At 37.4% G+C, this 19,710-nt stretch overlaps 3 protein-coding genes across 4 annotated transcripts; 1 reads left to right on the top strand and 2 right to left on the bottom strand.

Annotated features, from left to right (window-relative positions):
• The first annotated feature begins 2,821 nt into the window (after positions 1-2,821).
• cldn15b (claudin 15b) lies at positions 2,822-7,713 on the top strand. Its single transcript, XM_046040572.1, has 5 exons — positions 2,822-3,038; positions 6,555-6,719; positions 7,222-7,303; positions 7,422-7,523; positions 7,614-7,713. Exons 1-5 carry the CDS (start codon positions 2,822-2,824, stop codon positions 7,711-7,713), a joined length of 666 nt encoding a protein of 221 aa, XP_045896528.1.
• Positions 7,714-9,484: 1,771 nt separating this feature from the next.
• Positions 9,485-11,645, bottom strand: sat2b (spermidine/spermine N1-acetyltransferase family member 2b). The gene is made up of 6 exons (XM_046040212.1): positions 11,414-11,645; positions 11,199-11,250; positions 10,474-10,557; positions 10,073-10,174; positions 9,885-9,925; positions 9,485-9,753 (listed from the first exon to the last, which is right to left on the bottom strand). The coding sequence occupies exons 1-6, from the start codon at positions 11,474-11,476 to the stop codon at positions 9,574-9,576; spliced, it is 522 nt and encodes a 173-aa protein (XP_045896168.1). The 5' UTR covers positions 11,477-11,645; the 3' UTR covers positions 9,485-9,573.
• Positions 11,646-12,434: 789 nt separating this feature from the next.
• Positions 12,435-19,616, bottom strand: taf6 (TAF6 RNA polymerase II, TATA box binding protein (TBP)-associated factor). 2 transcript variants are annotated; one of them, XM_046040415.1, is made up of 16 exons: positions 19,394-19,616; positions 18,225-18,382; positions 17,988-18,074; positions 17,735-17,888; positions 17,591-17,647; positions 17,379-17,498; positions 17,126-17,247; positions 17,018-17,044; positions 16,766-16,843; positions 16,556-16,657; positions 16,277-16,459; positions 15,754-15,828; positions 15,536-15,661; positions 15,218-15,391; positions 14,880-15,071; positions 12,435-13,001 (listed from the first exon to the last, which is right to left on the bottom strand). In XM_046040415.1, the coding sequence occupies exons 2-16, from the start codon at positions 18,378-18,380 to the stop codon at positions 12,711-12,713; spliced, it is 1,944 nt and encodes a 647-aa protein (XP_045896371.1). In that variant the 5' UTR covers positions 18,381-18,382; positions 19,394-19,616; the 3' UTR covers positions 12,435-12,710. The 2 variants fall into 2 exon arrangements, with proteins under 2 accessions (XP_045896371.1, XP_045896372.1); XM_046040416.1 differs by lacking the exon at positions 17,018-17,044 and having other exon boundaries at positions 19,394-19,615.
• Between the last annotated feature and the right edge of the window lie 94 nt (positions 19,617-19,710).

The raw sequence follows: 19,710 nt of genomic DNA, 5'->3' as shown, positions 1-19,710 counted from the left end.
TAATTATTTTATATTTAGACTATTTTAAATAAAAACTACATCAATCAATAAATGAACTATATAAAAGTATAAACTAATTATATTTAAACATAAATAAAAACCAATTATAATATAATTTAAAGTGGTCCCTTGAAATCTCACCTCAAAATATGTGAATGAAAAATGGGTTCTATGGATACCCACGAGTCTCCCCTTTGGAGAAAGTAAATGCTTTTTTTGCATGTAATAAGATTACACACAAAATCTATCTTCATTTTGACCCTTTTAATGTGGCACTTTTAATTTGTTACTGTTAACACATTGTAAAATCAGTGGTTCTTTGACTGTTGAGCAAACAACAATGCAGTTTATCAGACTGCATATCCAGTTTGTACATCAAACCACAACTTTTTACATTGTACTGTATATACAAGTGATAGGATGGTATTTTTCTATGATGCTCTACATATTTCTATTTTGGTCAAACAAATAAAATCACCACCACACCTGTTTATTTAAATTAGCTTAGTGTTTTTGGTCACTGTACGCATTTCAGAAAAATAAAGATGTCAATCTGAAGAATGGCCAATTTATTTTAATACAATTTCCACAAATTTCGCAAATAGCTACAAGCTCTAAACCACTGACAGCATAAAAGTAAAAAAGTATCTATATGGATTAAAGTAGTAGGCCTACAGTGAAATACGTCAGACATCAATCACATCATTATCACAAATCACAGCTAACATAACTGTGACTTCTAACTTCAAAAATCCATCCCATTTGTTATTTCAGCCACTTCAGTCTGAAACAAAGCCGTGGACAGACCAGCAGACCTTGCCACTCGTAGAGCCATGCCATTAGCAAGGCTAAAAAACATTGTTGTAAATCAGATCAAATGTTGCATTATGTCCAGTGACTGTGTAATGGTCTATCATCCAAATCAATCATTTTTAAAACTTCTCTGTGAGTGTGTGTGTGAATGTGTGTGTTTGTGAGCGAGACAGTGACACTGAGAGCTGTAATCTTAGCTATTGATAGTGGTTAATAATACCACAAAGACGCAGTGACTTCACCGAAACTCAATTGCATAAACAATTAGGCTTCTGTCTTTTTAAAGTCAAATACAACTGTCTTTTCTGAAAGCACATTACTGAACACATAATTGTAAAATTAGCTCATTGGAGAACTGCACAAAGGTTTGTTCAGTTACATAATATTTTAAATGACAAAAGTCATCTCAATGGATAACAAAAGAGATCGCTTAATTTACTGATCAATCTCTTTTTATTCCTCACTACAGTTATTGTTGCTGATGCTGACGGTTACATGGTCAAAAATCATTGTAATCATAATAGAAACCATATTTGCTTTTATTTAAGTAAATGATCTGACCTTAAACTTAATGCCAGTGCAAACTTCTGGTCACAGCCAATATCAGAGTTTGAAAATAAAATAAAAAATACACTCTTTTGAGTGAACTTTCCCTTTAAGCAGGGAGGTCATTGCGGACACAACTGAATAAATATATTATGTGATTGAGGGAAGGGCAAGCAAATAAAATATTAACAGACAAAAGATTAAAGCCGGAATGTGTGATCAATACTCTTAAGTATATGACAGTACTTTGAACTGTGCTTCTGATTACTGGTCGGCAAAAGAGAATTCACGTTTGATAAGATACAGACTGTAAATGGAGGGTTTGAAGCATCTCATAAACAAATAATAGCATGACTCTAACAAAAGGTAAACATCTCTAAACATCTCCCTTTACATTTAAAAGTCATAGTCACAGAGTATTGGGAAGGTTCATGCAAAGCCGGTGAAAAAAATGAATACTCAATTCTTCAGCATATACATCAGTATTATATGAATGGTTGTCTCTCTATATTAATATAGAGAGACAACCAATTAATCATAAGGGGGTGTTAGAGCAACCTGGTCTTTGGCCAACTTCTTTTAGGTGACAGCACTGTACTAGTGTGTCAACACAATGTTTCCAAAGAACAGACATCAGAGTTAAATCTAAATGCTCTGGTACAAAAAATAAGATTTACAAAGAACAGGAATTCCAACTTATCATTTGTCCTGCAGCAGACTCAGACTCAATACTTAACCAGGGCTGAAAGATACACTTTCTGCCTTCAATAAATCACTCACCTTACCCTGCTTCCAGCGTTTCATCTGCCCTATATTCAGTATTTCTACATTAATATTTTCTCATGAAATTTGATATGACCTCCCAAAAGCCACCAATTCCTTAAAAGCTAATAAGAACCTATAAGAACATCACTTCATAGGATGTTTCCCAAATACTCACCGAATCATCAAACCTTTCCCTGATCGACTTATTTCGTCCTGCATAAAACATTTTGCATTTATGACTACAGTGCTCTTGAGAGGCTTCTTAAAGCACCACTAATGAACAAAACAATGTATCGTTGTGTTAACTGTCTGGTTGAGAAGCTTCAAAGCAATCCGTGCCAAAGGATTCCAGTCTTTTAAACTGTTGGCTCCTGGATTTACAGCTGTGATAACAAGACATTTACAAAAGATTGTCACAGTGCCAATAAAAAGAGAAAAAAAGCTCATTGGATACCTACATTTCAATTGGTGACGGGTCAGGCACCTGAAATGTCATCAGCTTTAGGCGTGAATAGCAGGCTTATAGTGTAGAGCTAATAAATCAATGTTCATATTAGTCTAGGTTTGAGGGCATGAGAAAAAAAGTCAGTTGTCACACTTTCAAAATGTATATCGGACACAGAAGTGGCGGATAGAGCTCCACACAGAGGCAATATATATCAGATTTGCAAATTATTAATAGAAAAGTACATTCGAGATGAAAGAGATCATCGAGGTTATAGCACTTTTCCTAGGTTTTGTAAGCTGGATAATGATTTTTATATCACTACAACATCAGTATTGGAAAGAATCTACCCAGGATGGCAGCGTAATTATAACCTCCGCAATCTATGAGAACCTCTGGATGTCTTGTGCTAGTGATTCAACAGGGGCATATAACTGTCGACACTTTCCATCTCTTTTTGCTCTCCCAGGTAAGTAAACATGGAAGTATTAGTTGTCTAACAACCTAGTTATCATTGTTAACATATACTTTACAACATCCCAGGAAAGTCACTTGTATCTGCTGTCAAAAAAATGGAAATAAGATTGTTAAGAATTAATAACAATTTGCTGCTTTGGCTCCTATCAATCTTTTTCAAATTATTAATTACTAGGTTCAGGTTTTTTTTACTGATGATTCAGCTTTAAGTAATAGCCGACTGCATTTTCTAATTTACAACGTCTACTGAGAAAAATGTGGCTTTATATTCTTTTAGTGAGGCACTTACTTTTCTTCTTGGATAGTCTAAATTACCATGAACTAGGCTATAGACACAGACTAAACAAAAACAAAAATAATATTCATACATAATGCAATTCCTAATACAAAGGCATATAAGGCAGATTGTAGGTAAAAAAAATTTGGGGGGGGGGGGATACATTTACGAGAAAAAAACTTGAATTTAAAGTGACGCATTTTGATAAAAAAACTCTATACTACCACACTATACAAAATACTATTTTTTAGAGGTGCTTGTGCTATTAAAGGCTCTGTACTCTACTGGAAGCAGGATATGCAGATGTTCATAACAATATTATATTAACAAGTATTATGAGATACTTCCTTTTGTCCAAAAAGAGAGAAAGAGAAAGAACTGATTTCCGAGTTTGTTTATTTCTCTTGTAAATTAATGACTTTTCTCTCAGAAATTTTAACTTTTTTCTCAGAATACTACCCCCCTCCCATGGCTTGGCTTTTTTGAAATCTACAATTGACGTAATACGTGGTTGTAAAGAGATGTACTGTAATCTACATGGGTTTGACAAAAAGCTGTGCAATCCAATCCTAAAGCTCCGTAAAGTGTGTGAAGCTTGTAAAGTTTATTGTTGTTTAAGAGGAGTTCAAACCCACTTTATGGACTTCTGAAGACACCGACTGTAATGATTACATTATATTTTTGGGAGTATACATCCTCAATAAAAAAGAGAAGCCTCATAAACCTTACAAACATTAGGCCTATGTAATCATCATTACACATGGTGATTGCATACTACATATAACTAGAAGGGCACTCGGAGAGCACAGACCAATAGACCCATCTTCTATGATGTGCAAATCTGAAAGTGCAACCACTATGTATGTCTGGATATATTCCTAAAACTATTAGAACAGTCAGACTTTTGATTTGCCAAGCTGAAGCCTCATCATCTTAGCTGTGCATTTATTTTGTACTTCGAGCAGATCAGGAATTCTGGATAAATCTGGAAAAATCACATCCCTCTTTTGCCCATACCACATGGCATGCAACAAATTGCAATGTTAATAAAATTATTAATTAGTGTATCTGCCCTGTGATTCAGATCAGCTCCAAAACTTAATGGGTTTCTCCTTGGCCCATGCTACCTTCTTCCACCCCAGTTTCACGAACATCAGGACAGTAGCTTTCCGCAATCCTGCTAACAAACAAAAATTACCTCGTTGGAAGAGGTAATAAGCAGTTAAGTCAAGCTTTACACCTGTGAAATGGTACTTTGTTTGTTGCTGGGACTGTGTACTCCTAAAAATATGATGTTATCCAGTACAAAACCACTATGTCTTTAGAAATGTCGACATTGACTTAAAGCAGTTAAGTCAAGCTGTTCTTAGTTCTTGTTATTCTGTCCACTGCTGCTAGTTGCTGTTGACCTGCATGTAACTTAACACTTGTGTTTAGGTTTATTGCATTTGGAAGTAAGTAAGTATGCCATTATGATGACAGAGATCTAATAATGAACTACACTACATTTGTTAAACCAATCAAGCACTCAAACAAGTCTTTTGGGCTAAGCTGTCAGATAAGCAAGCAGGTTTATCTGAGGGGCAGCAAACCTGGTCATGTGGTGAGACACTGTGACCCCTCAATGCCTTTACCTTTCCCATCATCCCTGGGGGGTGAAGTGAGGAGCCAAAACCTGTCTTGAAACCCATCAATAACGGTATGACATTAATGACACAGTGTTCAAAACAAACAGGTGACAAATAGCTTGTAGTCTATAGATGTTAGTAAGCAGGTCTGAAGGGCTTACATTGGTAAACATTCTGAGTCTTGATAAGGTTCAATAGAGTTGAATAATAGGGAAAATCATATGTGGGCTATCTGGAATGAATTGTTGATTTGCTGTTTTCTGTAGCATCTTAGAACTGGGGGGGATGGTGGAAAGTGGTCTGGCACACTGAGACCTTGGGTCCAACACATCCACACATTTGTGCAGGAAAAGCTTGGAGAGTCACCATTTGTATAAAGTTTTTCTCTGTCTGGATAACTCTATACAATTTGGACAGAAGAAACAAAGAAATATGAATGCAATAGTGAAAGCCTTTGCCTTCTCCCTTGAGTTTCTGGGCTGGCTGTTGGTTGGGATTGCCTTCCAAATCGATACTGGAAGGTCTCTTCAGGCGCTGGTAATGTTATTAACACATCAGCAGCAGTTACAACAGCTGACACTTAATGGTATGTGGCCAACCCAGAAATTGCTTTATTAGTATTGATGACTACTTATCTGGCTTTAATGATAATCCACCCAATAAAGGGATGAAATTTTGAACATGGTGACGTAGCAAACGAGAAAGACTTTACTCTTCAAGCAACTTAGTATAGAGGTTGTGCAGGGGAAAACGGCTTTTGGAACAGAGCACCTGAACAAAAACAAAAGAAATACATTGTGGTTCATCTCCACGTTGTAAAGGGTTGCCAATGTTACGTACAATGAAACAGTCAAAATTCACATTGAATTCAGCCAAACAGCGGAGAAATGGCTGTTCTTATTTTTCATTGTTTTCTTTGATCTAGGCAGGACCTTAGTGAACCTTTTAATGCCTATCTGGAGCGTTCTACTGTACTGGCTGTAATCTGTGTTGAGAGGGCTAATATAACATAATAATGATGAGAGAAGATAAGCAAGCATAAAAAGATTTATTCATTTATTAGGATCCCCATTAGTTGTAGCCGAAGCAAAAGCTATTCTTCCTGGGATCCACACAGACACAAAACTAAATATTTCAAAGTAGACATTTACCATGAACATTTATAAAAGTGATCCAATAGACAGATAGAATTGTAGAGCACATGAAACTAGATGCCCAGCCCGGGTGAATTTTTTTATCAGGTCCTCATCTCATCACACAAACAGGCACAAACATACTTTCCAGTCACATGTACAAATATATTTCTGTTTCGCTAAAATGAGGGATTGAAAAGGTCGGTGCATTAGTCACTTTCAGTGATATCACAGCTGCTTTCAGTCAACTGAAACTACAGAGCTGCGTATATATTTTCCCTGTTTGAAAATGCTGGATGTTTGGATAAACTTCAGAAAATAATTTGTGGCTGAGGTTGTACTTTATACTCTACCCATGTCAGAAGAGCCGTTAGAGGCAAATATATTAATCTGTGTGTATATGGAACACACATTATTTGAAATAAATATATGAATGTAATTTGTTTGTTGTTGTTATTGTTTGCACACAGGGTTAATTCAGGCCTCCCGGGCACTCATGATCACTTCCATTGTGTTGGGGACGTTTGGGCTCGTGGCTACTCTCACAGGAATGCAGTGCTCAAAAATAGGAGGAGAGAACTACATCCTGAAGGGGAGGGTTGCTGTAATCGGAGGAGTGTTCTTTTTACTACAGGGTAAAGACACAGGGATGGATGTAATGACCATGTAACAAAGAAAGCATGAGGAAAAGTCACTTTAAATTTGCTTAAGAAATGTCCCTTCCTTTCCAGTGTTTTAAAATGACATGTCAAAACATACATAACTGACAAAATATAGTCTCTAAGAGTATTTTAACTCTACTTATCATTGATTTAAGGAAAAGAGTCCAACCTCTTCTTAACACAAACACCCAGAAAGGTAAAGCAGGGCTGTTACTCCAAACTCTGTTGACAGAAGCTATCAGAAAATGTGATGAATTGTTTGCTTTTCTACATGTGACTGGCCTCATAAATCATCTTATTGCATGAAATGAAATAGTGTGAGCCCATTAGGGCTGATCTAAAAACTCCATACAAACCCTGAAAAGGTTTGAACCTTGTTCATCTTATCGTAGCTTGCAAGTGTGGGCGTTGTTTGCTTTGACAAAATGTCCCACCTGCCTGAAGTAAACGGTGTTTGGTATTTTGTGTTTTGTAGGGATGTGCACCATGATTGCTATATCTTGGTATGCAGCCAACATCACAACACAGTTCTTTGACCAGTTTTATCCAGGGATAAAGTAAGTCAATACAATCTGTACTAGTGTTCAGTATTGAGTTAAAAAGAAGCAAAACAATAGCTGAATTGCACAAAGCGACGTTGCTGTTTACCATAGACTCACTGTTATTGTATCACAGGTATGAGATTGGAGAGGCCTTGTATATCGGCTGGTCTTCAGCCATACTTGCCATTTGTGGAGGTTCATGCCTAATGTGTGGTTGCCAAGCTAATACAAAAAAGTGAGTATGTGAAAACTTGGATATAAATTTACTGGGTGTAGTATGCTAGGTGCATATTCTCCTAACTGAAACACATCTTTTGTGTTTTAGACGATTTCCATACCAACCATCCACCACAGAACACATGCTGTCAACTGGGGCAACGTCTGAGTCTGTCCCAAGCAACTATGGCAGAAATGTGTATGTCTGAGAGGTTGCACTAACACTTGATCACTGTATAGCAGTTTAACCCCAGTAACCTGTAAGCGCCACCATTTTGATTTATTAACTTTATCCAATCTAAACCCGTTTGTTTTATAACGGGTTATATAATTTGTAATATTATGGACTGTGAAAAGTACTCACATATAGAGTATGTACCTTGTTAATTTACTGTCAGCTTACAGAGAGAAAATGCAACATAATGAAAACAGAAATAAACATGGAAAGTAATTGCTGCTGTAATTGAACATGTCCAGAATGTGGTGGGAATCCCAGTATAGGACCTTTTCAGCCTTTAATAACAGAACCTTTAAATTTCCTTTATTATTATTGCTACAGGATAACTTGTTAATAAGAAAAACGTTACAAGAAAGCTAATGAATATGCCAGGAAAAATCTGATCCTCTGACCTCAGGGGACTATTACTTACTTTATTTTAAAGGTTTTAAGATTTTTTTTAAAACACTCTCCTGTTCTTTTTTTAGTATATAAAGTGTAATCATTTGTTGTGTCATCACACCTTCCTTAGGTTTTCTACTTGATAAATAATCAAGTTCTGGATTTAAAGAAAATAATGTTCCTTGGTATCTATCAAGATCTGTAATAAGGAGTAAATCTGTGACTTTTCACTGTACAAAAGCCATAAAGGAAATTTGTAATTTTAACTTGGAATTGTGATAGTTGGTGTACTGTGATTATATACTGGTCCAGTATATAATCACAGTACATCAAGGGTTCCACACAGTGTGATTTTATTTTCACTCTTACCTCTGAAACCAATCTCAACACTTGAGTAACAGGGCTGAAACAAATGCAAACATAGCTTTTGGGCTTGTTAATCTTTTTTGCTATGTGTATATTTCAAATGTAATGTCATACAGTTTTCTTCTGGGTGATTTTACATGCATGTCTGTGGATTTTCATATGTTTTATATACAATTAAATATAATTTTCAGTGACTGCTTCTGATGAATACAGCCGCTGAGCAATGGGCCTAAATGTCATTGATAAAAAGAATACCAGTTCACATGTTCAAATAAAAGGAGTTTGGGGTTACAGAGCTTGTTTGCACATCATCCTCTCCTTTGACTCATTTAGCCAAAGCAGCTCAAAGCTTAGACTGTAGTCATGACACAGAGCTGAATGTAGTCAAATGATATCATGTACATATAGAGAGCGTAATCAGCAAAGACCAACCATCAGGTCCAGCTGCCTTATTTCAATACCTGGTGAAGATTGTCGTAGACATCAGGGAAAAGATCATGTAGAATTAATGCTCCACCTACTGGAATCATGTGGTGTCACATCTGGGATTGGCTTTATTGAGGTCAAATCACACAGTGCTGCTTTTTTTTTGATGAGAAACTGTCAAAGTCTTCACCCAGCATCACCAGATTTGGACTGCTTCCAATTTCCTGATGAAGGCAATATTTTATTTCTTTATGCAATCACAAATGTAAATATACAATCTGAAACTTTAAAAACTTTAAAAATTACATGTAGACTCTAAATTGCCCTTAGGTGTGAATGTGAGTGGTTGTTTGTGTCTGTGTGCCCTGTGATGGACTACCCTGCCTCTCGCCCGGTGCCAGCTGGGATTGGCTCCAGCCCCCAACAACCCTGTACACAAGATAACAGTTCACTATGGATGGATGGAAATTATATGTGGGCCCTAGTAAATATCAAACGCTTTAATTCAGGACATCACTTTGTTAAACCAGGATAAAGATGAGGTCAAGGAGGAACCAGATACAGAGAAGCCGTTTGTAAAAGTTGAATTTTTATGGCGGAAGACGTAAATAAAAGCTTGCTTTGTCACAGCAAGATACATATTTTCCTTGGACAACGTCTAATCTTTAGGTGCTTCATTTGCTAAATTGTCTAGGTTTTGTCCGTCAAAACGTATAAAGTGCCAGCCTTCGCTGGCGGTGAGGTCCTGAGCCCCTTTAGCAGCATAGAAGTCTCGAGAGGGAGTATTCCAGTCCAGCACAGACAGCTGCAGTCGCACACACTGCTTCTTTTTCCCCACCTGAGCAAACAAAACCCTTTTTTGGTTAATCATGCACTGTTACTGCTTAAAGGTGCCATCACATGTTAAAAATTTGCCTTTTCACCTCAAGATAGTGATAAACTGTTTAATGGTCAACATATAAGTCTTACCTCTGCTACTTTGCTCAGTAAACCCTTGCCAATGCCATTTCCTGTAAAGGAAATCAATAAAAACCCATGAGGTTGAAAAATGTTTTACTTGGGCACAAAACATTTACAGAGACGCTGGCAACATAAAGAAACCGTGATTCAGACTTTACACAGTAACTTCATTGACAATAATTCAACATAGAATTCACCTCTGAATTCTGGCATCACGTACAGGTCCTCCAAATACACTGTCCGTCCTTTCCATGTGCTGTAAGTGTAAAAGTAAAGGCCATATCCAACAACTGTGAATCCTATATGGACAAAAAGAAACAAGCAATCAAAAAGACAAGTGGGAAGAATTCCAGATTTATAAAATAAAAAAATCACTACTAATTCAGTGGGATACATGCCCTTGTGTGTTGTGTAAAAAAAAGCGGTAAATGTATTTCAGGTATGTGGTGATCAGTGGGGCCTATGGCCATAAGGATTTCTTGGATAGTAAATGGGCACAGACTTCTTATTTTCTACGTAAGATGGCAACAAGTTCAAAGCTAGCTGAAAGGGAAGACCACAATGATTACAATGATAAAGGTCTTGATCGACACTTTACCTTCTTTAGATTTATGCTTCTCGGGTACTTCTGCAACAAGGCATTCAAAGAAGGGATTCTGGCAGAACCCGTCACGCTCCAGTTCTAAAATAAAAAAAAAAAAAGTAAAGTAACAGAACAGTTTTCCCAAATACAATCTATTAGAAGTTATTCATCCATGTGACAAATCAAGACGATTCAGTACTGCTGGACTCACCTCTGCTTCTACAGTTACTGATAAGTGCACTCCCTTTATTGTATTTTTTTAACCTATGTCTGGTTGCAAAGTCTGGCACTGGTTACTCTATGATAACTAATCTCACACTGCACATTGTACACTTCAGACACAAAGATGCAAATCCAGTACCCCTTCTATTGACTGCCACGGTGGTACTATAGACCTTTTTCACATCATATACTGATGTCAGAGCAGGGAAAAAAAAATTGTATGCAAGTTTCACCTGGGCTGTGAAAGTCTATTAGGTGTGTCAGTAAAATGTTGGCCCAACACATGAAAAAGAACAACTGTTACAGTCATTGTTACAGTGCTTGTCAGAGGATATTATTTTAGCCTGTTGTCCAGTCATACAAAGGATAAACTGAGACAATGTCTGAAGCACACTTTTAAATTATTTACCACCTTTTTGTTTTATTTAGTAGCCTATTTGTTTAATATTGCAATAATAATATATGTTTGGTGCAAGCTGGAACTATTTTCTATCAGTCATGATTAAATGCAAAATTACCTTCATGAGAGATCTTTACTTGGTCAGGCATTTTTTCATAAACCGCCAACTCCTGAGAAAAGGGGGATTTAATAACGTTATGTGAGAATGTATGTTTCATTTGACAAATATACCAAAAGAAATGTAACAATGAATGGTAGCACAGACGTTAAGGTGAGGTGTATTTCATTTTAGAGAGGGGTGTGTGTTCGTTTCGTTGCAACTCTGACACTCACTAATATCATCCTCGATATTTCTTTGCAGTCTTCTTTTGTTGCTGGCCGTATCTTGAATTTCATGTCTGCAGCAAAAACAGGGGTTGGCTTTCACTTTAGCAGAGTCCACGCTTAATCCAGACTTTCTTCTTCTTCACAGAGAAGTCAAATGACTGAAATCTCGACCGCGTTGACGCCGAATACACAGGAAATGGTTCCGGTGTTGCAATGTTGTTTTCAAAATAAAAGATAAATCAATTCAAACGTGCAACTTAAATAAAGTTAGATGCCATCGCTCAATTAATAACTTCAACTGGTTATTGAAATAAATAGAAGGCATGGAACTGTCCCATTTAAACCCATCCTACAACGACTTCAACAAACAACTGTTTTTTGATCTACCAGCAGATTTGAGGCGTCTTACCGCAATGCTCAGTGGGAGTCGTAGTTTCCTTAAGTGTTCACTGTAGTCTTAACATGAATGAATTAACATGTGAATTTTTCACTTTTAAAACTTTGTTTTTTAACTTTACTTTTTTACTGCTCAAGTAAAACAAGGCCTCTCTGTTCAACTCTTAAGTACTTTCTTATTATTTATACTTTTTACACTATTACATTTATCCAACAGCCCTAGTTGCTGGTTACTAATTCACAGCTCCTTTACATACAAAACATGTAAGGTATTTATACTTTTTATTAAGAAAATGTTGAATGCAGGACTTAAGGTTAGGCATTATTACACTTTGTGTTTTGCTCTTTTAACTTCCTTCACTGACAGTCAGTAATGTTTTTTGTTTCTTTCTTTTAGCACCACTCGTGGGGTTTAAACTGCTTTGTGATTAGTGATGACACCGAGCCAGTTGCTTCTACATTATTCTGTGCAAACATTTTGCTTGAGCAGTTATTTAAGGTATTTTACTGTTCAGATATTTGGTATTGACAACACTTCATAAACTTTAAAACCAGCTTATGACAATAATGTTCTTAAAAAGTATAAATAACAGTATAAAACCATATATAAAAACACACCCAGATAAAAGACTTCTTACAAAATCTGATTTATTTTAGAGTAAAAAAGCACATTAAATCAATTAGAATATAAGCTGAAACATTACAGATCTCACAGATGGACCTCAGTTTTCATTGGGCATTAACATATTTACAATGTCTCGTCACATTTGCTCTTTATCAGTCAAGAGTTCAGATATTCCCCTTCATACCACTCCAGAGTTTACCCCTTTAAGTTCAGCCCAAACAAACCTCCTTGTGTGTCCAGCGGCACCAACATGGTAAAAAATCTCCACTACATTTACAAGTCTCAGTGTGGCGACTGTGTGCTCGCTCCAGGAGACTCAGACCGGTCTAGCTTCATCCCTGCTTCTAGTGGGGTTGAGGAAATTGAGGTTGTTAGCACAGAGCTCTTAGTCTCCAGAGAGGAAGAGGCAGATGAGGGCAGAGATACCACTATGTACTTCTGCAGAGGTCGTGAACTTGTCAGTCCAGGGCCACTGCCAGACTCCAGTTTTACCAAAGGCTGCAAGGTCGAAGTGGCGCTGGGAACAGTGCTAGTGACTGGTGAAGCGGACTGGGAAGAGCTGAGGGTGATAACCTAGAAGGAAGACAAAAAGACAGATGCAAGTTTGCACTCTGAGGAGTTGTGGGTTTTATAGAGAAGGATTCAGTAAATCCCATAAAGTAAAATTTGAGACCTGTGAGGATTCACCCCATCACACTATTAACGATAAGGGCCCATATATCAATTATGAATCATTAATTTGATCTAGCTTTGAGAGAAGAAGAAGAGCGCACCTAGGCCAACCTCATGCACAGAGAGAAAGCAAGAGCAAGATAGAGAGCGAGCGAGACTTTTGCAGAAAGGAGGATGAAAGCCAAAGTTTACTGTACTCATTTTAACTTGATTCATTTATGAAAAAACATTTTGATTATTTTGATCAGTAGACCCTTACAGACTTAAGAAATATAAATTATTATTATATTATTATAAATGAATCATTATTGAGGCTTTCTGCCCGCTTCAAAAGGTAGGGACTCACCACTTCTTTTTCATCTCTCATTAACATCTCATGCCAGTAAATCTAAATGAATAATACCTTGGTGCTCATTGTTTCCATAAATGAACTGAAAGACTGAATTGCGGAGAATTTATTCGATGTAACGATGTGCAGCATGTCCATTTTGACAAAAGTTGGAGCATTTTAATTGATCTAATTGCCCTAAGCGGCCATCGATTCATATCTTTATTTTCCTCCGTTTTCCCGTGATAACAGGATAATTTTCTCGTGATCTCTAGATAACGAACCACAGCTGAATACAGGTGTGTGTCTTTGCAATAATTTCGTGTCAATTTGCTGAGTCAGCAGTTAGCTCAGTTGGTAGAGCGCAGGACTTGCATCCCAAGGATTTTAGGTACGGCCCCTGCTCTCCTCAAAGTTTTTTTATTCTTCTTTTGTGTGTTTTTTAATCATTCTCTTCAAAAAAGTTGTTATCAAGAGATTTAGGGGAATCCACTCACACATTTCCCGACGGCTATTTCAAAGGTTCTGAAATAGCCATTAGGAAATGTGTAGTTAAATGGTTTCCCCTGAATGAGAAGTGGATGAATTTCCTCTGCCTAGGAATGATGGGGAAATGAAAAGTCTATAGGCTGATGAATGTGGACCAATGGCTGGGATGCGCACACTCCAGCACGTGCTTAATTGTGAGCATGTGAATCAGTCATCTTCATAATAAATTTATTGAAGAGGAATATGAAAAAGATTTTTTATAAAAATTGGTCTTCCATGAAGATCAAACTCACAATCTTAAGACTATGAGTCATGTACCTTACCAACTGAGCTAATCAGTGACACTAATAGCACCTTGAAATTACCATTAAGAAACATTCTAGCCAACCCATGTTAAACTACTGTTTTGTTTCTTGAAATCATGAGATAATTATCCTGTTATCACGGGAAAACGGAGTAAAATAAGGATTAGAATCGATGGCCGTTTAGGGCTTCCATAGGTATGCACAATCTAAGTAGCTTAAAACTACCTTAAGCAGGTGACCTGAACGTCTATTAAAAAAAATATATAAAAAAAAAAAAAAATAGACCAGGCGTCTAATTGAGACTTACTTGTCACACCAGGCCAGAAAAAGGGCCAGGCTTTGGACAGGTTTTTACGGTAATAAAAAATACATTTTACTTTATTCAGTAGTTTTTTGTTTGTTGTTTTCATATTGTAATACATACAATACATAGAGATATGTTGTTATAAAAGGTCACTGATGATGGTTTCATTGTTATTATAGCTGCTTTATTGAGATGGCAGTAAAAAGGTAAAAGGTATATTAAAGAAAGTTTTATATTTTGATTATATTATCTTATCAACATAGGCATGTGAAGGTGCCCTGTGGAAATTTCCTGCAGAGGTGGGACTGTAGAGTCCCATTGTGATGAGTGTTAAACTGAAAAATCAGAAGTACCTGCTGAGTGGAGGCAGCTCCTGCACTGGTTGCCATTACGATGTACTTTGTTGCCGGGGGAGACGGCTGCGATGGGGTCCCTGGTCGAGGGGACATCAGGGTGAGGGCGCTTGGGACCTTAATGATGCTTGGAGTGCGGGGCCCTGCCGACCCACTTAACCCACTTTGTGAGACTGTAAGGGTGGGACGAGGCTGCAAGAAAAAGCCGTCATTCATTTCTGAACAGCTCTGTGTTTACTTACACATCATTCTGCAATGCATCTTTATCCCCCCCCCCCCAGCTTTTTCACATTTATTGATACCTCAAAACATGTCTTAATCAAATGTGTTAAATGTACCTGGGTGATTGTTAATGTGGTTCTGTTGACTTGTTGAGCTTGCAGTGCTGCTTGAGTCCTGGCCTTAATTACATGGGAGCAAAGCATGGGTCCGAGGTAACCATAGTCTGTCCGATACTGATCCACGTTGTCAGGCTGAGGTCGTATCTTGGCAATAACACTTGCACAGTGTTTCTTCAAAAACAAAAGACAAACACATTTTATACATATGAAACATAAGTCATGTTGTTTTTGTTTGACTGTTTTGGTGTTTTTTACTTTTCTGTGGGAAATTGTCTATTTCTAAATGCGTAATAACCCCAGAACTTCATTTATTACCAGTAAGAGGCTCTGAACATGGTCAGCTCCGATCTTATCAATATTGGAGACCACTGGTCCTTCCATCACTGCTTTGATGCGAGCACCCTCTACAGAAAGCCGAGGAAGGATCAACGTCTTGATCACCTACGAAAAGACGAAATCAAGAGTTTGGTGACGATGGAAGAGAGGTTATTGAGAGAGAGAAAATGACCAAATGAAAACAGAATCACACTCACATCAGGTCCTAGTTCAGCAAGTCCAGCGATGCAGCCGTAACGAGTCGTCCATTGGGTTTTGTCATCCAACCAACTCTGAGGAAACACGTCAGTCTGGTTTAGTGTTTTAAACAGTGGTGTCAAAGATACATTTGAAGGAGGGTAACATTATCTACTATAACAAGTGATCACTTACTGTATCTGTGGCTACAATTTGATTTATTAAATAAAAAATCCATGTGTCTTACTTCCACCTGTTTTTGAGACAGGGTGCTTGGATATTTCAAAATTAAATTTATCAATCAATGAAATTTCAAATACAACACAATAAGACTGATGATATATCTGATACCTGACTGGCCTGAGGTATGCCTGCAATGAGTCTGGTTGTGGTTGCTCTGTTTTTGTTTTGTTTTTTTATACGAAACTGAAATGCCCTACAGGCATAAATAAAGTTTGAATTGAACTGAATATGTTTCGCCGTATTAACAAAACTCTTTACCGCGATATTTTTGGGAACAAAATATCCAACACAAAAACCCACCTTAGTAAAAGTCTTGGTAATACGGGACTGGATGTTGTTGGTCGTAGTACTGAAGGTTTTACAACTTTGGGCCATGAGGCGAGCAGCAAAGTCTCGTAAAGCCCAGTGGTTGTCAACATCTGGTCGCAAACACAGCTGCTTACTCACAATACACGTCACCACAGCTGGGATGAGCTCATGCAGCTACAAATACAGATAGAAAAATTATAATATTAGTATAAAAGTATTTCATTTTACACTTAAAAAAATGACGAGATTTTGTTTGGTTTCTTCACTCACGTATTTTTCCAAATACAGGGTGGGGTTGTCCATTAGAGCTTTGACCATCCGCATCAGATAAATCAGTAGAGCCAAGTTGTTTTGCACCACGTTTACACGAACCTTTATCAAGAGCATAAAGTCAGTGCTTTCAGCAGAGATATACTTGGCAATTTTCTATGAGGTGAGTAATGTTTCAGAACATTAGAAGAAGTTCAAAAATATGCTTACTCCTTCAGAAATAAATGTGCTGAATCTTGGAAGCATCTGATACAGTCCAGGGTCTGTAGCTATACTCTGTAAAGCTTCCTGAATGAGACGGAAAGGGAAACATTCATCAAACAAAAGTGACACGACAAACAAGGTTAAAACAACTATTTGATAATTTGATAATAAACAGAATTCTGTAATTGCACTGATAATTTCATAGTAGCTGCAAAGTGTTGTTATCTTTTTACTTTATAGCTGATTAAAGAAACTCACTATGTAATTTCTTGTTTCTTTCTTGTCCTTTACAAGAAAAAGTATGTCACGTTATTACTCAGCATGTATAAAATATACCACATATACTGACAGACAGGCAGGACTTACAGCTCTCTTAGCTTCACAGGAGCCAACACATGCTTCTGTGATTTCCTTGTAGTACAGCTGCTGTTCCACAGACAGCTCATGAGTACTGCGTGGCTTCAACCGTATTAGACCCTTCTCCTTTCCTGAAACAGACAGATATAACATGGGATGAAGGAGACATCATAAAGGATTGGGGAAAAAATAAGGAAGCAAGGCAGGGGGACAGGAGAAGAAAATAGAAAAACGTCTGATTTTAATAACGCAAAATACTGACCTTTTCCATCAGCAGCCGTTGCCCCTTGACCCTTGCCTTGAATTGTACCTTCCTCCTCCTGACCAGGTTTTGCGACTTTGAGGGGCTCTGTAGATTCAACCTTTTGTTGCTCTTTTGGTGCTGAAATGAAGTAAATAAAACACAATTCTAAGGTCTTCATTCAGTTATTTTTTGTGTGTTTTTAAGAAAAAGAAAATCTAAACAGTACTCACCTGGCGGTGGATTTTCAGGAATAGCAGGCTGCACCCCCTCAATACTTAACCAGTGGGCTACGGATTAACAAACAAACATGATGAATAAGCTTGCAATACAATATCATGGATTAAAATGACATGTAATACTGATTATCTGGGTACCTTTGAGAGACACATCTAGTGGAACTCTGGGGAGCGGTGTATTGATAATGTCACTGAGGTCGACTTCCTTTTCCTCATAGAAATGAAGCTCTCTTCCACCACCACTTGCAAAGCGAAACGGGATAAACTCTTGTGACTGGAACCCATACAGGGGCTATAACAAGAGGAATTTGAAAAAACAAGAGCAAAAGACATCCATCAAGTGGTTTAATTCAGGAACAACAAAAAAAGTCTCCTTTACGTTCTCCCTTACCTCCACATTTTTTAGTTTGAGAGCATTATCTATGTCACTGGTGGTTAATTTACGTCTCTTCCCATGATGCATGAATTTGAGAGCATCCTATGTAAAAGGGAGAAAGGAAAGAGACCAAACAGAATTAAAATACAAAGCTTATATATCATTAATAACAAGCTAAAACTTTCAGGAATGTGGTTTCAGAGAAATTTTCAGACCCACAAAAAAAATCTGCTTCAATAATTTGTGATTTACCTGTGCAATTTCTTTTATTCTGTAGCTGACTTCTTCACTCAGGGCTACGCAGCTTTCCTCCTGTAACTGCCCCACTCCCACAGACTCTGCCATGGCCTTCATGGACTCAGTGGGCAGGACGACCGAACACTGCTTCTGCCGACGTTCCTCCGCCATGGCTATCAAAGTACACAGGTCTGTGAATATCACCTCTCACGTGTACTCTCTCTCTCAGAAAAAGTCTACCTAAAGCAAGCGAGCTTAAAAGAACTTAGTGGTCATGCATGAAGTCCACAGCTGGTGGAACTAATCACATCAGGAGAGCTACAGGTTGGCTGAGATGGGAGGCACTGTGCATACAACAGCTACTGCCTGGGTGTTTAACTGCAGCTTTATGAGACGATGACAAAAAGAAAGTAAACGGTGAAAAAGCTTCATATTACTTCTCAACTAGCGTTTAAGGGCATGTAGAAAACTTATATATACAAAGTACACAAAAGGTATATCATTCACAAGTCACAAAAATGCAATATCCCCTCTATAACAACTGCAAACTTAAAGCCAATAGTTAGTGGAAAGCTAAATACAACTGATGTTTTACAATACAATTGAACTTGAAAAGTGCAAACCCTTTTGCTCATGCACCTTGACAGGAGATTATGCAATTTAGAGAAAATAAGTAGGAGTTTCCAGATGTGTAATCCTATCCACATAGACTGAAGGCAGTCATTTCTACAGATGATACCTCAATTAAAGAAATAGCTAGAGATACTTACAACTAGTTTATGCACATAATATAGGTAGATTTATAGAAAATTGACAATAAGAAATACATTGTTATTCATTTAAAATTCTGATTGCACCCACTCCGGTTGAATGTTGTAAAACAATTCAAATAATACTTTTTAAGAGGTGTTTTTAGACTTCATGTGTGTAAACAAACACAGTGAGCTCCAGAGAGCGGGTTAACCAGTCTTACAGAATGACAACTAACGTAAGCTACACATAACACACAAGCCACATCAAAAGCATATTCCTTCACATGCAACATCTTCATAGCAAAATAAAAATAGCGCTACTTTGAAGCCGCTTAGTGACTGCATATATCTTTTATTATTAACTTACAATAAGCTACATTTGCTGTACGTTAGCATGCATGCTAGTAACTTAGCTTCCGTTGACGTTTTTACCTGTATGAAGTTGCCCTCTCCTTTCTGAGTTTTAATCAGGAACTTATACAAATAAAAACCGTCAATGTTGAGATTTGCGACAGTAAATATTTCGCAAAGCTAATTCTTCACGGTGAATATCCATCTCTCGATAGAAATAACTAACTAATTCACGAATTGCAGCCGGGACATCGGTTCGTGAATTAGCGCTTGTATTTCGTCGCCATTTTGAGTCGCGTTCCGGTTGTGATATCGCGAGATTATAATTGAGGTCATTGCAGATACATCAGCCCTTTGAAAATTTACTTACAAATAAATAAAGGATATGTGTTTTAAGT

The sequence above is a fragment of the Micropterus dolomieu genome, linkage group LG23 (genome assembly GCF_021292245.1).
Source record: "Micropterus dolomieu isolate WLL.071019.BEF.003 ecotype Adirondacks linkage group LG23, ASM2129224v1, whole genome shotgun sequence".
Lineage (NCBI taxonomy): Eukaryota > Metazoa > Chordata > Actinopteri > Centrarchiformes > Centrarchidae > Micropterus > Micropterus dolomieu.
The sequence above is the reverse complement of the archived record's forward strand: the minus strand, read 5'-3'. Positions and strand labels throughout refer to the sequence as shown.

What these genes read in the sequence shown, in the direction of transcription:
- cldn15b (XM_046040572.1), top strand. Translation starts at nt 2,822, where the DNA reads ATGAAAGAGATCATCGAGGTTATAGCACTTTTCCTAGGTTTTGTAAGC. An exon ending in ATCTCTTTTTGCTCTCCCAG is followed by an intron (nt 3,039 to 6,554) that starts GTAAGTAAACAT and finishes GTTTGCACACAG; the next exon opens with GGTTAATTCAGGCCTCCCGG. An exon ending in AGTGTTCTTTTTACTACAGG is followed by an intron (nt 6,720 to 7,221) that starts GTAAAGACACAG and finishes TGTGTTTTGTAG; the next exon opens with GGATGTGCACCATGATTGCT.
- sat2b (XM_046040212.1), bottom strand. Translation starts at nt 11,476, where the DNA reads ATGAAATTCAAGATACGGCCAGCAACAAAAGAAGACTGCAAAGAAATA. An exon ending in GAAGCATAAATCTAAAGAAG is followed by an intron (nt 10,175 to 10,473) that starts GTAAAGTGTCGA and finishes TTGTCCATATAG; the next exon opens with GATTCACAGTTGTTGGATAT. An exon ending in TACTGAGCAAAGTAGCAGAG is followed by an intron (nt 9,754 to 9,884) that starts GTAAGACTTATA and finishes TTGTTTGCTCAG; the next exon opens with GTGGGGAAAAAGAAGCAGTG.
- taf6 (XM_046040415.1), bottom strand. Translation starts at nt 18,380, where the DNA reads ATGGCGGAGGAACGTCGGCAGAAGCAGTGTTCGGTCGTCCTGCCCACT. An exon ending in AACGGCTGCTGATGGAAAAG is followed by an intron (nt 17,248 to 17,378) that starts GTCAGTATTTTG and finishes TGTCTGTTTCAG; the next exon opens with GAAAGGAGAAGGGTCTAATA. An exon ending in GAGCTGCCTCCACTCAGCAG is followed by an intron (nt 13,002 to 14,879) that starts GTACTTCTGATT and finishes TCTTCCTTCTAG; the next exon opens with GTTATCACCCTCAGCTCTTC.